This window comes from Papilio polytes, unplaced genomic scaffold, assembly GCF_000836215.1.
Source record: "Papilio polytes unplaced genomic scaffold, Ppol_1.0 DF820956.1, whole genome shotgun sequence".
Taxonomy (NCBI): Eukaryota; Metazoa; Arthropoda; class Insecta; order Lepidoptera; family Papilionidae; genus Papilio; species Papilio polytes.
The window spans coordinates 1,638,286-1,653,829 of record NW_013528248.1 but is presented as its reverse complement, the minus strand read 5'-3'; the positions used below and the strand labels follow the sequence as shown (position 1 = coordinate 1,653,829).

The 15,544-nt window shown below is 37.2% G+C and overlaps 1 protein-coding gene across 4 annotated transcripts; it reads right to left on the bottom strand.

Annotated features, from left to right (window-relative positions):
• Positions 1-7,143: 7,143 nt before the first annotated feature.
• LOC106110040 lies at positions 7,144-15,271 on the bottom strand. Of its 4 annotated transcripts, none has more exons than XM_013291724.1 (3): positions 14,012-15,271; positions 10,280-10,482; positions 7,144-8,090 (listed from the first exon to the last, which is right to left on the bottom strand). In XM_013291724.1, exons 1-2 carry the CDS (start codon positions 14,777-14,779, stop codon positions 10,297-10,299), a joined length of 954 nt encoding a protein of 317 aa, XP_013147178.1. In that variant the 5' UTR covers positions 14,780-15,271; the 3' UTR covers positions 7,144-8,090; positions 10,280-10,296. The 4 variants fall into 4 exon arrangements, 3 of the variants coding, with proteins under 3 accessions (XP_013147178.1, XP_013147177.1, XP_013147179.1); XM_013291723.1 differs by having other exon boundaries at positions 7,145-8,090; positions 10,291-10,482; XR_001226049.1 differs by lacking the exon at positions 7,144-8,090 and having other exon boundaries at positions 10,396-10,482; positions 13,694-15,271.
• Between the last annotated feature and the right edge of the window lie 273 nt (positions 15,272-15,544).

Sequence of the window (15,544 nt, the reverse complement as noted above, 5' to 3'; positions counted from 1 at the left end):
GATGGTGCGAGCCAGCCGCGGCGCGTCTGCACCGAATACCACGTTCAGCAGCTGCCCGGCCTGCGCATAAATACTTTTATTAATGTTTCTTTCATTAAGACTTAATAAAACACTATGGTAAACAATATACACGCCGTTTTCTTTAATAATTGGCTGGTGTATGTACATACATGCAATATGGACATAACTAAAGCATAAACTGATTGTCGAAGATTAGTTTGAAGCAACAAACATAACATATGAATGTATATGAGTACTTGTGAGCGTCGCGACATGGACGGTATCGACCTAACAGCGACCCAAAAGAGCGGCGGCGGCAGCGTAATAACATAAAAGCATATAAGCTACACACGCCCAGAAAACGCATATTTATATAAAACATTGTACATAATGTCTTTTATTAAGCAGATGATATATAATATGAAAAAAAAAACGTTACCGCAATAAAGAGCCAGGTGGGCTCGCTGCGGTGTCGGAACCTCTTGAGGCACTCGATAGTGTCCGATTTCGCCTGCAAATGTATATGAATAAAACATATTACTTATTCAGTCATGATTTACATTGGTTTGGATCCTTGAACCATTATATTCCGAGGTCTGTGAACAAGAGTTCTTATCACGTGTATGCCGATTGTTCATAACTGATTCAATGTGAACGCACCCTTATAATTTTAAAGTTTGAGATAATAGTCGTGTAGCGTGCAGTTCTAACTCCGATAATGATCGCTATCAGAGCCGCTGTAAAACTTCGTTAAGAACGCCTCAACTTGTTAACAAGAACGATTTGTTAGTTACTGAATTCTTTGTGCTCCAGTTTTGTTATTAATGTATTACTAATGGATATATTCAATATAAATATATAGCAGTTTATTGTATTACTTAATTTCCAATGTCATTTATAGAACAAGGAGATACAATAACTAGTACTAACAACAGCGAGGTGTAGGTTGTCTCCGCCAAGCTCGACTTTGATCTTCTTGAGGTTACCCACCATGCCTAGACAGGGCCCGCACCACTCCGCGTACACGTCGATCACTGTACAAACGTTTACATGAATCCACTTTATAGTAACAGAACAGTTTGCGTTATTCTTGGAGTCTGGACATGCGTACCGAGGAGTCCATCTCTCTGCAAGAACTTGTTCCAGTCGTCGTCGTTATTGAGGTCTGCTTGCAGCTGTACCTGCGCCGCCTTCTTGCCTGCACCGGCGGCGGCGGAGGCGGCGGAGCCCCCGGAGCCCCCGGACGCAGCGCAGTGGGCGACCGCCGGTGGCAGCGACATGAGGCACAGTGGGTAGACGATGCGCGATACATGCGAGCGATGGTGTAGAGTTGTGATGGGATAGAGGCGGCAACACAAATATTATTAAGTTTTAGTATGTCTTAAAAAAAACAAACAACCAGGTAAAGTTTAAACATCTCACAAATACGTGCTTTTCTTTTCATCTCACAATATTTAAGGTAATTCCCCATTCAAACGATTAAAAATTTTACGTCAACTTCATTATTATTTATTTCCCTCATCTTTGTCCCTCATCATGTTTTGTATTATTGTTTATTTGTATTATCTAATTATAAACGTATAAAGTGGGAGTTAAAGAACTTATTACAAGTAAAATAAAAATCATTATAAAAACTTGTACTTGCCGTATCTGCGATTAACTAAACTCTACAAGTTATTTTCATTGCATGTCTACTAAAGCTCTGATATGGTAGTTTGTTGGTTTTTTAACAAAACGTTCATAAACTGTTGAAGTAGCGAACAACTTATTTTATGGTTTCTCATATTATTGTTACATGAATACCTATTACAAGGTATATTAGTATCAAAATAAAATTATAGTTTTAGTATTTGTTAACTGATCGTACTTTGAAATAAATAATAAAAATCTTTATTGTTACAATACAAATTTACAGATCCTTGGGCTTTGTCTGCTGTGTAACATATGTAGTCATCATTACTGGTTTAGGAACATAGTATGCATTTTGTACCATACCCACTGTATAATATCATAATAGCTACCGAAAATAATGTAAATTCAAATAAAAGGCATTTTGTTAAAAAATCTAATTAAAAATAGCGACATCTAACGCTAATATTTTGCCTTTCATAACTTGTGCTACTAGTTTATGTCACTAGATGGCAGTGTATGGTTTTTTGAAATTAGTGTTAAAATATTACGATAGATGGCAGTATTATCAATTTTATGAAAATTAACTTATTAAAAAAGGTTACATACTGTACTTATGAACGAATGTAAAATTGATGTAAAGCATACATTCCTAGGTCAAAAATATTAGACCGTCCTCATCACATCAACATGCAGGATGCAAACTCTGTTTACGATAGAGTAATTGTGCGCATTATGCCACATTATCCTCATCGATCATCCGTTTTCGCGTGATATAGCCATTTTTTAGCAACTTCATTCCACCGGAATTTTTGCGGAATTGAGCATCGGCATGGCAAGTCGTAACTCGCAGTTTATGACGCAACTTAGTGAATTAACGAACGGCTGCGGAATATAAATAGGTTCTGTAATATAGTCTTCATTGCGGAGGGTTAGTGATCCGCTCTGCGACGTTTAATTTTACTGAATATTTACTGTTTGTTTCTTTATTAAATGTTATGTTCGTTATGTAGAAATCATCTGTAAATATGTGACCGTAAACCTTTTAGGTCCCTAATGTTTAGCCAGTAGCCCATTTAAAGGCTAAGAGCGTAAGGGTGGGTCCCTACAGAACTAGCAAGACAGATAAAAAAGTTATTGCTTTTTTTATAAAAAAAGGTAATATACTTTTAACGTGCTGTTTTTCATTTACTACAATTAGATGCGTGAAGATAGAAAGAAACAAATTTATTAACTATTACAAGGAAAATATCGAGAAAGGAGATTACTGTCGGGTATTTATAAAATAATGGAGGTTTTATAAATTCTATATCTAATCTAGTTAAGTTCTGTGACGGAGCAATATATATTATGTTGACACTTGAGACGTACCCCAAGGGCGCGGTCTGCGGAACTGAACTTAGTCAATTATTTCCCAAAGCAAGCCTTTGATGGAAATTTAATATTGAACCTGCAAATTTCGCTCCTGAACCAACTTATAAAAAATGTTTTCTTTTATTGTATGTTCTTACAAAAACAAAGTCTTGATCTGTTCCAATTTCCTTTCAGATCGTACTCTTGGGTCCAAACCGTTTACCAACAATATTCAAAACAAATGAAATCTTTTCATAGTTTCGTTTAGTTAAAATTGCATTTGTTCGTATGAAATTGCATTCGAAATATGAAATGAAAATTCTCGCGGGAAAGCGCGACGATTTCATGTTGAAATTGTTTTATCAGATTTAATTTTAAGTTTTATTTCAACATATATGATGTATATGTAAATTAAGTATAAGTAAGGAATGTTTTCATGAAGTTTTATGACAGTTTAAAGCCAGATATTGGTTAGATTCCTTGCTTTTCCATTATTAAGCGAAAGTTGCGTGACATAAACCGATTAAACGATCGCATCGAAACCAATTTAATTAAAATAATACACTGACATAAAACGACAACGGCAGCAACTGAATACCTATTGTATAGTTTACGTAAACTGATAAATTTTTTTTTTTTACTTTTAATTTTGAAACTAATTTATTCTTTGTCTTCTGCACGTAAAATTATTATTATTTATTTAAACTTTGTTTACATTAAACTAACACTGAAACATGTTGTGAAACATCAAACAATGTAAGCATTAGTTGTACTCATATGCTTGTAATATCGTGTTTGCTTATAAAATACAATATTTGCAGTGATCCGCGCCGTGTGCCGACGTATCGCCTACATCAGTGTGTGTACAAACAGCGGCACGAGTTATTATCATAGCGGGGAGAGTTATTATTTGCTAATCGTTGATAGTTAAATACTTGAAGGCTTAGTAAATAGCATATTCGGCACTGGTCCTTTACAATGACTTTTCTAGCTGTATTTAGCTAGATTTATAAGAAATGTTACGCTACGCTTACGTTACCTAAACATACTTTAACTGTGAATCAGTCAGATTCAATTGAAAATTCAATCCAGAAAAGGAGCACAAAGATGTAAATCGTTTAGGAAAATGTATATACAAGTAAGTCAGTATTTAGCGGTGTGCATAATTAAAAGTCGCGTTATCTGTGTAATGAGGTCCCGGGGGCGAGGGGCGAGGGGGTGGGGCGGGGAGGGAACACTCCCGGATTATTTAATACGACGCACAGGTCCCGGGGAATCTTCCAGAGGACGCCTCCCCTTCGCGCCCGCGCCCCGCCACTGAAATATGTCCGAGCAAGGCCTCCAAGTATCCCCGAGCAGTCTTGATAAATTCTTTCTCTCGCCCTTTTATTCTTCTTACTTTGTTTTATTTTTAAATATCTCGAAATTACCGTTAGTGAGATTGCTACGGAGATGAATTCTCTTATATTTTTAATTCACTTTCCTTGATTTAAGTTGACAATCGAGGATTAAGATATACCGTTTATATGTAGCTATACTTAGTTACTTATAACATAAATAAATGTATAAAAACTAAATAGAAAAATAAATTGTAATGGTTGATATCAGACGATTAATTTATTGGCTAGTTCAATGAACTGACTTTAAATGGAAAAATTGCTGACACATAATCTATGTGATGTTATTTGTCGTTTGTTAAATCGTCTGTTTGATTTATTTGCTTACAAAACTTTAAAGGTATTATAGTCATAGGTCTTTTAAAGTAAGGTTTTGTAGTTTTTATAACATTTAAACTATCCCCATACAAAAATATCTACGGCTAAATACTATTAGGTGTAGTTAATATTTAAATATCTTAAAATGTGTGTTAAAACATGTTCTGTTAACTTACGGGACAGCCTCATTGCTTAGATCGCGTTGGTAACTTGAAGTTTTCTTAAAACTTTTATTTTCATCCGCTAAACATTGATACTTTATAAGTTTGCAACCTTATTATTATTGAATTACAATACATTTTATAACAAAATCAATTTTAAACACATTTTAAATAAAAGTTTAAAAATCAAATCGTTTTAACACAATATTTTTAATTACTTATTTCCCAAACAACACTGTAATACACGTAATTACTGTTCGTAATTAATCTTCAAACACACACAAGTTCAAAACCTTCATAACTTTTCGCTACGAAAGCTCAAAGTGTATTAAGTGAAGCGTAGCTTTCGCGCTACGGTAACCGCTACGAAGCAAGGTGTAACTCTACGAACTTAGGGCTGTGGGGTTTGTAGTCCTGCACGGGACTGGCAGCGGGTCTGGGGCCTCGCCGCTCAATTAGGCGGCTCCGGTCCCAGCCCTAGGTCACGCGATCGACTCTCACGGAATTTCATTTTAACAGACTGTCGTAAAAAAACGTAATTCCTTTACGGTGATGTATTAATGCAGTTGCGGTTTCTGATTTAGTTTTTTGTTTGGTATTTTTGTTGTCTCTTGAAATTGTTCGGTGACACGCGAATGGTATTTTGTTATGTCTTTTATGTTTTACGTTTCCTAAACATCTTTTTAATTCAGCTAAATGGAATAAAGGGCATGTAACAGATTTTTGAACAAAGGTTTTTTATTCGAAAACAGATACGTTTTAAGTTTCGGGGTTAGGAATTTTAATGTTATGTCAATTCAAGATTAAGTACTAATGCTGTTGTCTTTTGTTTCGAAGTTTGTCCATACGAGTCCAAATAACGAACACCGCACAAGGCAGCTGTTTAATAAGCGGTGACCTTTAAAAGATGACCTGTATCTTTGTGTTTAACCTTTGACATCTCTATTATTAAATACGTTTTCCGACAAGGACGTTACTTCAATTAAAAATTTGCTCAGGATCGCAGATCAAAGGATTTCAAGTAATTTCCAGGTTAAATAAAAGTCCGCCATGTCAAAAATGTCGCCTCCGGGGTAAGGCGGCTACAGGTCTCAAACATACGACAGGCTCGGGGGCAGATGATAAAGCTGCTCACATACAGTGACTGCTGCGATTTAGAGGCGATTCACTTCCTATTTAAGCCGGCTGTATGGAGAACTAGTTCCAAACTCTCCTGGCGAATATAGAAGAAGCGATGAACTATATATCAGACTATTCCTTTCACTGTATACATTTTATTTCTTCGCTTTGTAAATATATAACGATTGTTATCTGTGCTATAAATAGTTGACTATGAACGACCGCCCTAATTTCAAAAGCTTTAAACGCTGTTTGTAATATTTGTGTTACATTTAATTACCTTTGGCCGCTCTGTGTGAGGTTCGGGTTATTTTGGAGCGGAGGCGTGGTGGGAGTGTTCATTTAACTTTCATTTTGTTACATGTTTTGGGATTAACGTTAAACAAATAACATACAAACAAACACAAGGTAAATGAGAATTTGCTTAAAAAGGCAGTGAATTCAAACATAACGGATGATGGAGATGTATATGTACATACTGTGCCGAAACTCCGTAGGTAAAAGGGCAGATAGATGAAAGTGAAGATGGAAATTGCTTTAAAATTTAATACTCGTCAATTCTATTTAGCAGTAAGTAATTGTAGTTTCACTCTAATCTCTTAGACTTTAAAATCTACCCTATGATGTCGAATCAAATATTGTTTTTGCATGAAAAATGATGCAGTATGTTCTTATCTAATTTAACTCCTTCACAATACAGAAGCTATTCAGAATAAGAGTGGAGGCGTGTCGAATGTTCCCTATCCTACCTTCATGATTTGAACGTGTTATTGGCTGTCGCTGTGGAATAGGAAATGCGAAACGAAAGTTGAGATGCGTCGCGATGCTGTTTTATTTGCATAAAGATATTGCATTTATTTTCCCTTCTTTACTATAAAATTGGAGTTTTATAAGTCGATCATCAAAGCTTTAGTAGCTTATATCTATTTAGATTTTTCTACATTCGTTGAGGTCAAATTGCGGGATAGTTTTTTTATCCCTCAGCTTCAGTCCTAATTGTTACTTTTAAACTAGGCTTACCAAATTGTTAGTTTACTTACTAATCTAATAGTAATTTTTATAGCATATATGTCCCTCAATTGTCAGGCATTTCTAGAAGTCAATAAAGAAGAAATTAAAAAGGTATAGTTAAATTAAAAAGAAGTAAGCGGTTTTTATATATTTATTTATTTACTACTTATTCGATATCACTAACCAAAAAAAAATATCAGTCTTAGTAAAATGTTCAAGCAACATGTAATTAGCTATAACTGCCTATAGATTTGTTAACAAGTTTATTTGGTTTTAAATTCGTAAAAGAAATTTTGCTGTGACGGCCCTTAATTTATAATATCAGCTATAGAGAGTATAAAAATCCGTAAGCAAAGGATTATTGAAAACTAAACGGAATATTAATCTCGTTACAAACGCTGGGTAGTAACTGAACTATTGAACTGATCAGTTAAAACTGCGTGTGTAGGCAAGATTTCAACTGAGTATTCCGACTGATAGCTAAATTTTGTCTACACATGCACAGTTTTAATTATTGATTCGTCCTTCAATTAAAACTGTCAGAACTGAACACACTAAAATCGAAGATTGAACACAATTATTTAAGGATATACATATAATATAGAAAACAATGACTATGTAAATTTCTTTTTATTATTAATATTATACTCAGCCAGTAATGTCAACATTTATTGACATAATTCGTGAGAGAAATATCTTATTAATTCTTTTTTCAACACGTATTTGATCAGTAGTTCATAAGAAATTTTATATAAGCGCACTGAACTTATTTTTTTTTCATGTATTACTTCTTTATTATATTATAGGGATATTAAAGAGATCATTATGCTATAAAATATCTAACAACTACATTTAAAACTTAATTATTTTTCAATCACAATCGAGTTTCAATTTTCTTAACATGATAAAGAATGTGACATAACTAGGCGACATTTTGCGATAATGTTTGTCCGTAAACTTTAAAATAAAAAATAAAACTTAATATTTTCGATGTCCATATTGTAGGTGAATGTTCAGTATGAAGATAGTTCGCTTATTGATAAGAGTGCGTAGTGCGCTGGTCTCCGGCGATTAGAGGTCACGTACCGCTGCTATCTTCTCTCTGCAACAAAATAAACTGCATATTAAGTGTATGCAAAAACTAGTTATGTTGATATCTTGGACAATTTTTGACACGTATTAAAAAGCGCTCTGTAATAAACAACTACAATCTAATAATCTATTTAGTTAGTTAGGTATTTAGGTAACTGCTAAAGAGTTTTTCATGTGTAGAGCGACAATCGTTGTGTTCCAATTTTAAAATATTTGCACATTTTGAAACTTTTCTTGATTTCAAAATTTGAAAATCGAACTTTTATCGAATCGGAATTCCCGTTTTCGGTTCTTCGGTTACATCAATTTCTCAAATGTCAGAGTGATGGGGGTCGAGAGGTGGGGGGAGGGTGGTAAGTGCATCGAACTGGCAGCCGGAGTGCGGGCTAAGTTTTTAAATTATCGATACAGTGTCGCGGCCACTTCCGGACCTAACTTTTCCTTTTACCAGCTATGGCCCGGCTGTTAGATTTTTAACGCTTTTCGAACAATATCGATTACGAGTGAGTTATTTATTTTACTTTCTAGACTAGTTAGTTCACTTGAAGTTATTTGGCATAAATCGTTGTTACTATTTTAATAAACCGATCGTTTTAAATAATTTCCTTTTATTTTTTTATCACATGCATACAATTCTATTAATCATATAAAATTGTAATACTGATAATGTAATTACTCAAACAATTGCGAGCGTCAACAGTGAAAACGGAACGTTAAATAATAAATTGATTACTGTACGAGTACGTTTACATGGATTTTATGACATTATGATATTAATTCAATCAGAATAAAAGTAAATACATTTTTAACTTTATTTGGATGTCGAATATCATAGCTGCATCGAATCAACCATGACTCCGTCCACGCGAAATTAAAAAAATACTTTAATAGTAGTCTTTGTGTTCTTGTATGTTACATTATGTTGTATATCTGAGTTGTCTTGGAGATACGCAGTAAAAACATCCATCCAAACTGTCGCATTTATAACATTGGTAAAATTATTTCGATCTATATACCGAAGTGCCTATAATATGTAATTCTCTATAATGATTTCAGAGTTTCTGAATATTACTACGAAAATCTTGCAAACTAACTAGTGGGTTATAAATAGGGCTGTTGTTCCCCGAACGGGGCCTCCATTTACTTGGTAATTAGTTATAGAGCGGGTTACGAGCGCCGAAATGTCGTGACAGCTTCGTAATTTCAACGCTCGACGTCGGCGGGCCGCACCGCGCCAGCCCCGCGCCGTCCCCGGCCCGGCACCGGCCCGCCACCGGCCCGCGTGCCCCTAATTAAGCCTTGTTGACAACCTCACGGGACGGATACGACACGAGATAACAAAGATATTACCTAAACAGCCATCTGATCTAACTTTTGATGATTTTAGATAAATTTTCTTTTTTTTAGACATGGCCGTTAGGTAAACTACACTTCCGCTAAATGGCATATTTTGCTACAAGTATAGTTATCATATATTTGAGATCAGAAGAATACACGTATTGTCCATATAGTTGTCCATATAGTTACTGTTCGACAATAATTCATGCATATTAGTGACGTCATAGCTGGTAAATATCAGACCGAAAACGCTATTAGAAAGTGTATCGACTGGTATAATGCGTGTTGGCGCACGCACGAGCTGCCACTCCGCTGCCATCGGCTGCTACGTCGCTGATTGATTGATGTAATGGAAGTTGATTGAGCAAACTTTATAAAATTATACAGACAGTGGGAAATCCGCTTTATATATTAAAATGAAGTGCAGTAGATGTTTGTTTAGAGCACATGATGGTTTACATTGTATAATTTTTTTTAGTCGAATGCAACTGAGTCGTATCGTACTCGTGTCGTGAGGTTATAACGAGACTTTTGGTCCGTGAGTGGCGCGTTATGAAGGGTAACATGCTTTAACAAGTCCCAGTTGATTGTGACCCAGTAATTTCGTGTATTAACGCAAAGAGCTTCCGAAACGGGCATGTCTGCGTTCGAGCGGCCGCTTGCTCCTAAATCAAGGCAGCAGGAAATTAAATTCGAGCATCGCAACATGATGCTTCGTTAATGTTGACGGACAAGACATAACTAGCTAATCATTTACCCTGATATTATTGTTTATTTTCGTTTTATTACGATTTTAAAATTATCCCTAACTATTTGTATGTGGTCTTTAACGATTCTTGATGTTAATTCTTGTATGTACACCTGTGGTTTACCCGCTATCAGACGATGTAGTTTCTGGCGGGCTCCCGGTTCCCGAGGGCGAAGGGCCAGGCTTTTGCACGGCGTGCGGCGGCCACGTTGCCGTTGAGGAGCGCCACCACGTCGTCGAGGTAGCGAAGCGCACGAGACTCCGCAGCCAGCAGCCGTGCCGCCGCCGCGCACCGCCGCGCCCTCGCGCTCTCCGCCTGACAACAAAACTGCCTTACTACACCTCTAAATGTAATGTTAATCTTGCTGTGCTACGTCACTTATACCAATTAAAACTATGGACATTTTATCTTGTTAATTACTATATTCGCAATATTCGTATTAACAGAATGTAGCAAAAACAGAAGACAAAAGTCAATGATTTGGGTAAAAAGGGCGATACGAATAGCTTACTTTATACATGTTTTAAATTATTTAACGAATATATACAAATTTAAATTTGTAGAAAAGGTTTTTAATAAGGTGTTCCATGTTTAAATGGATATCTGTAATTTCTGTCTACATTTCAAGCGTTATTGCATCGTAATGCATTGGAGGATACGCTAGTAGTATAGTGCATATAGTACACGACCTTCTCAGTTCAATCAAAACGGTTCACGTTGATGTAATTCTGCATTTAAATTGAATTACAATAGCAGGTTCTCGTGCGAGTGGTGTGCGTGCCGCTGAAGACCTACACCGCTGCTACATTTGTACATCGTGTTTATATTATCTTTATGTCTACTTTATTTAATTCTGAATACTTAGTTACATACAGATATACAATAAAAAAATACTATTTGTACATGACGAGTATTTAATACTAAATTTAAAATTCTATTGTCATGATTAAAAATGTCTGAAATTAGTGAATTTATTTTTGAGCTGGTTAATGCGCAATGAGTGCCAGATGGACGGACAACATTTCATTTCCGCGAGTGGGCAGTGTGCAGTGGGCAGTGTGCAGTGGGCAGTGTGCAGTGGCGAGTAGGCAGTGGGCCGTATTACCGCCCATGCTACGCTTTGTGCTGCCACTTTTTGTTATCACAGAACAAAAGACAACTCTTACGTTACTACTCGAAGCAAGGAACAGGATTCCTCAAGTTTTCTTTTATAAAAAAACTTTAACTGAAACTTTTGCTTACTCTTCACTTTGAATACACTACGTCTTAAAATAGAAAAGTTTTAGTGTCTAAATTAATACTGATGGCATGTTACTTGTATTTGAATGTAATGAATACACTAAAAAAATCTTTCACCATTAAAAATCTATAATATCACTGATTGACAGGCCACTTATTACTAAAAAAATACTTAGTTATTTATACTTTGAAATGTTACAAAAACGTAGTGATGTTTGAAGTAGCTATAAAGGGTTAAGCAGTGTGAGGGAAAAACACATCCGGTCGTTCCTGCTCGCCGCGGACGAGGTTACATTCTACTGATATGTGTGTAGATACACCACACATCAAAGCTTTTTTGAGACTGGAAATAACTTTATTTGTATTTCTACTTTAGGCTCAAGCATTTATCGCTGATACTTATTATGTTGTTGTAAATTATGTTAATGAAAGCCCCTTGGTTTTGACTCATTGTCTTCATCTAGTAAATTGATGTCTCTAATATCTTGTTAGTACAGACATTTAAATTGTGTCCTCGTTTTTTTGTCGATTTATTGTCACTGCAACGTTCATGAGATTCACGCGGCGGTCGTGTATGAATTAACAATATCACCATAAATATTTATGCGATCCTCGGCATAAATTAACCGGAATCGATTTTTGGTCAAAGTTTTGGTATACGCCGGACACCGCACCGCTTCTGCGGTTAATTTTAGAATACAGAATTTATTACCCATTTGTTTACTGTTGGAAATCATGCTGGGTACTTCAGACATCGGATGCGAAGGCAAATAAGGCTTTTATGTAAGTAACTAAAATAAGACTACATGTTGAGTAGAGACAGACTAGTTTTTACGATTGACTAAATTGTCACAGACTAAAGGATAACGGTAGAAGTACATCGATCATCAGAGTCAGACACTATTGAATGTAGAATTAAGCGATAGAAGAAAACAAAAGCTAGCAACAGAATAGTTATTGAAAAATAGAAGAAAAGCCAAGTTCTTTTATGACAAAGTTAATTTTCATTTCAAAGAAACTTTTCTAACTGATCAGAAATGTATAACACTATGGCATGTAGCGTCATACAACAGTAGTTATCCTACTAATATTATAAATGCAAATGTTGATATGGATGTTGCGTCTATATTTAGAAGAACTAAACAGAAATTTGGCATAAATGTATATCATAGTCTGGGAGAGCGCATAGTCTAAGTTTTTTTTAATATCGCGCAGACAGGGTCGGGGGCGACGGCTAGTATGTTATAAAAATAATCTGTTGTAGTTCGAATTCTTAACAGAATTAAATGAGTAAAGAGGAAAAACGTTACGTTAATTAAAGACTCGTAAAATATGATTAAATGTGCTCTGCAAATGGTTCGTTAACTGCTTGTTGTGGTTCGCTGTACTTAGTTAATGTTGGACATAATTATTTTAATTAATGTGTTATTTTGTTATTGCAGTGAAATCGGCTTTCCGAGTGTAATTTGCTAAAATAGTTTTCTCTAATAAATACCAAATTACTTAATGATTGATTTTGTTTTGATGTTATTTTCATATTGAAAAATATTATTGTCATTTTTTAATTCCAAATTATGTTACTTTTGAATTTAAATAAATCGTATATTTATTATGTGATGTTTACAAACAAAACTGTTATTATAATTAAGGCCTTGCTTATCTCTACAGTGAGTAATTCTCAGTTATTTGTTGTACGATAAGCGTTCTTATCAAAACGTTATCACTGAATAAATTAAAACACTATTGTATTGTAAGTACAATTGAATTAAAACATCGTTTTCTTTATCTATTTTGAATTACAGAATATCAAACAGTGATAATATTTCTTTAAAAATATGGTTTTAAAACACTGCAATACCAAAATAGGATTTTAACATTTTTGTAGATTTAGACCAAAATAAACTTAGTGAAAACTAAAATAGCGCTTAAAAATGATACGTTGCCACCTGGTTTATTATTATATCGTATTTTTAATAAGAGTGTCACCCTAGGAGTTAACATCTATCGTTGTACTTAATTGCGCTGCTGTTTTTTTTTAATTAAAAATCAAAACACGTAGAGAAAAAAACGGAAGTCGCTTGATAAGCTGGTTTGATTTTTGTTACCATCAATTAAGTTAAATGAATGTAAATTGAATTACGAACCACATCAAAATGTTACATGTATAAAGTCCATTTTATTACTCGTATATTGTAGGTTGTAATATAATATAAAAAATTCTACTAACCAGACTGCGAATTAAATTACCAATTAGTGAAATTTTCTAACGGTTTTATTGCACCCCTACCTCACTGCAATGCTGCATCCATTGGTTGTTCACGCATCGCGTATTCACCAAGTTTTCATTTCACGCGCATCGGGCAAGTCACGCAACACAAATTCCAACTGATTCTGACACATAAACAAGTATTCCGCCAATTATTTCTAGATGCATTAGCGCAACGTGTACCGTTACCAAAAAACTGAGAAGCTTGTTCGCGTTAATGATGGGTGGTGTGCGTTGTCGGTGACGGGAAGTGTGCTATGGGAGCGTGCGTGTGGCAGAGACGCCAGCATCGGTACCAACGCGTCAGAGGTCGCGGCGGGCCGTGCGCCGGGCGAGCACCTGCATGTCCTCGTGGATGCCCGCCAGCTCCTCGTGCAGGCTGCGGGACTCCGCTAGCAGCGCGTCCAGACGCCGCGCCGCCCCGGACAGGCCGCATTCTTCCGCCACATCCTGCTCGTCCTCCTCCACCGACAGGGCCAACTTGCCCATCCTCTCCCTCTCCATCGCCTCCTTCATATCTCCCCCTCGCTTTCTGAACTCCCGGAGGAGATCTCTTCTGATACCCCCCGCCTTCTCCTCCTCTTCTGCCTCCTTTAACTCGTCGGCTAGAGATCTTTCGGATTTTATCGATTGCTGCTCGTTTGATTTCTGGTCTCGATCTTTGGATTCAGAGAGGCGTGGTTCCGGCGTGCTCGGGGTCGATACCTGCGTGTTCGGGGACAGCAGAGACCTCTGTAGGAATCGCCTGGTGTCATCATCGAAGGGTCGCGCAAGGCCGCGTCGCGGTGTCGGCCTCACTATCGCCTCTAACGCGTCTCTACCGGGGTCTTCCGGTCTCAAAAGTTCCAAGATTTTCTGTCGCGGTGGAGATAGAGTTGAGTAAACGTCATATTTGGACACGAGTTTACCTTTGTCGGGGGAGGTATTGACATCACCGGTGGGGGAGTACGCGCACAAGTTTTCGTTCAACATTCGGTAGTTGCGGATTTTGACGTTTCCCTCGGGAGGCAGGGTGATGGCGGGACAGTCCTCCGGCGCCGGCTCGACGATCTCGATGGCCTGCAGTGCGGCGTCGGCGGTGACGCGGGGCTGCGTAAAGAGATTCATGACACACTCGGCCAGCGCTGGCGGCGAGCGCGGGCGGCGAAAGCTGGCGGCGGGCGCGGGCGCACTTAACGAGGCACGAGACGCAACTCCCGACGAGCGGTAAGGGTGTCTTGACACAAACGATTTGATTGATATGGACAAAACAATGGCACCGTTTTCGGCAAACGGAATGCGATTTCTAAACAATGAGCACTGCGTGACCGATTACACTGGCACATGTGATAATATCCGCGCCACTGGCACTAAAGTCGCTCGCTACATCACTAATAACTTTCACAACAATAACAAATCGATAATTAGGTATTTAAGCAACTGAGTGGTGGGAGCGTCGATTAGGTAATGGAGTGAGCTGTGTCGGGTGTCATGTATGGCGGGGTTCGAGGGCGCTAACAATGAATTGGCGCCAATTATAACTGCACGCTGCACCGTGCACCGTGCGGCGTGCGGCGTGCGGCGCGTGCGTGCGTGCAGCGGTATGGCGGCGAGGCGGGCGCGCGCACTACTGGCCGCGCGTCGTTCGTGCTCGCGCTAATCCAATTTGAATCATGTCCATCTGCCGCGACTATGTTCACTCTATACTGTATGTTTTTTGTACATCTTATTCTCACAGTTTTTTTATTCTTTTGTTTTATTAGTTACGTATAAATATTGTACAACTGTTTGTATGTGCTTCTATAAGCACTTCCATATATTTTTTAAGAAAATGATATAAAACGACATCTACAATAAAAGGTTCTTTGCAAGGTGCATGCGCAGGTGCTATAG

Excerpts from the sequence above, each read along its gene's own strand:
- LOC106110040 (XM_013291724.1), bottom strand. The coding sequence starts at position 14,779 with ATGAATCTCTTTACGCAGCCCCGCGTCACCGCCGACGCCGCACTGCAG. Across the intron at positions 10,483-14,011 it reads GCATCCACGAGGACATGCAG|GCGGAGAGCGCGAGGGCGCG; the intron begins GTGCTCGCCCGG and ends TTTTGTTGTCAG.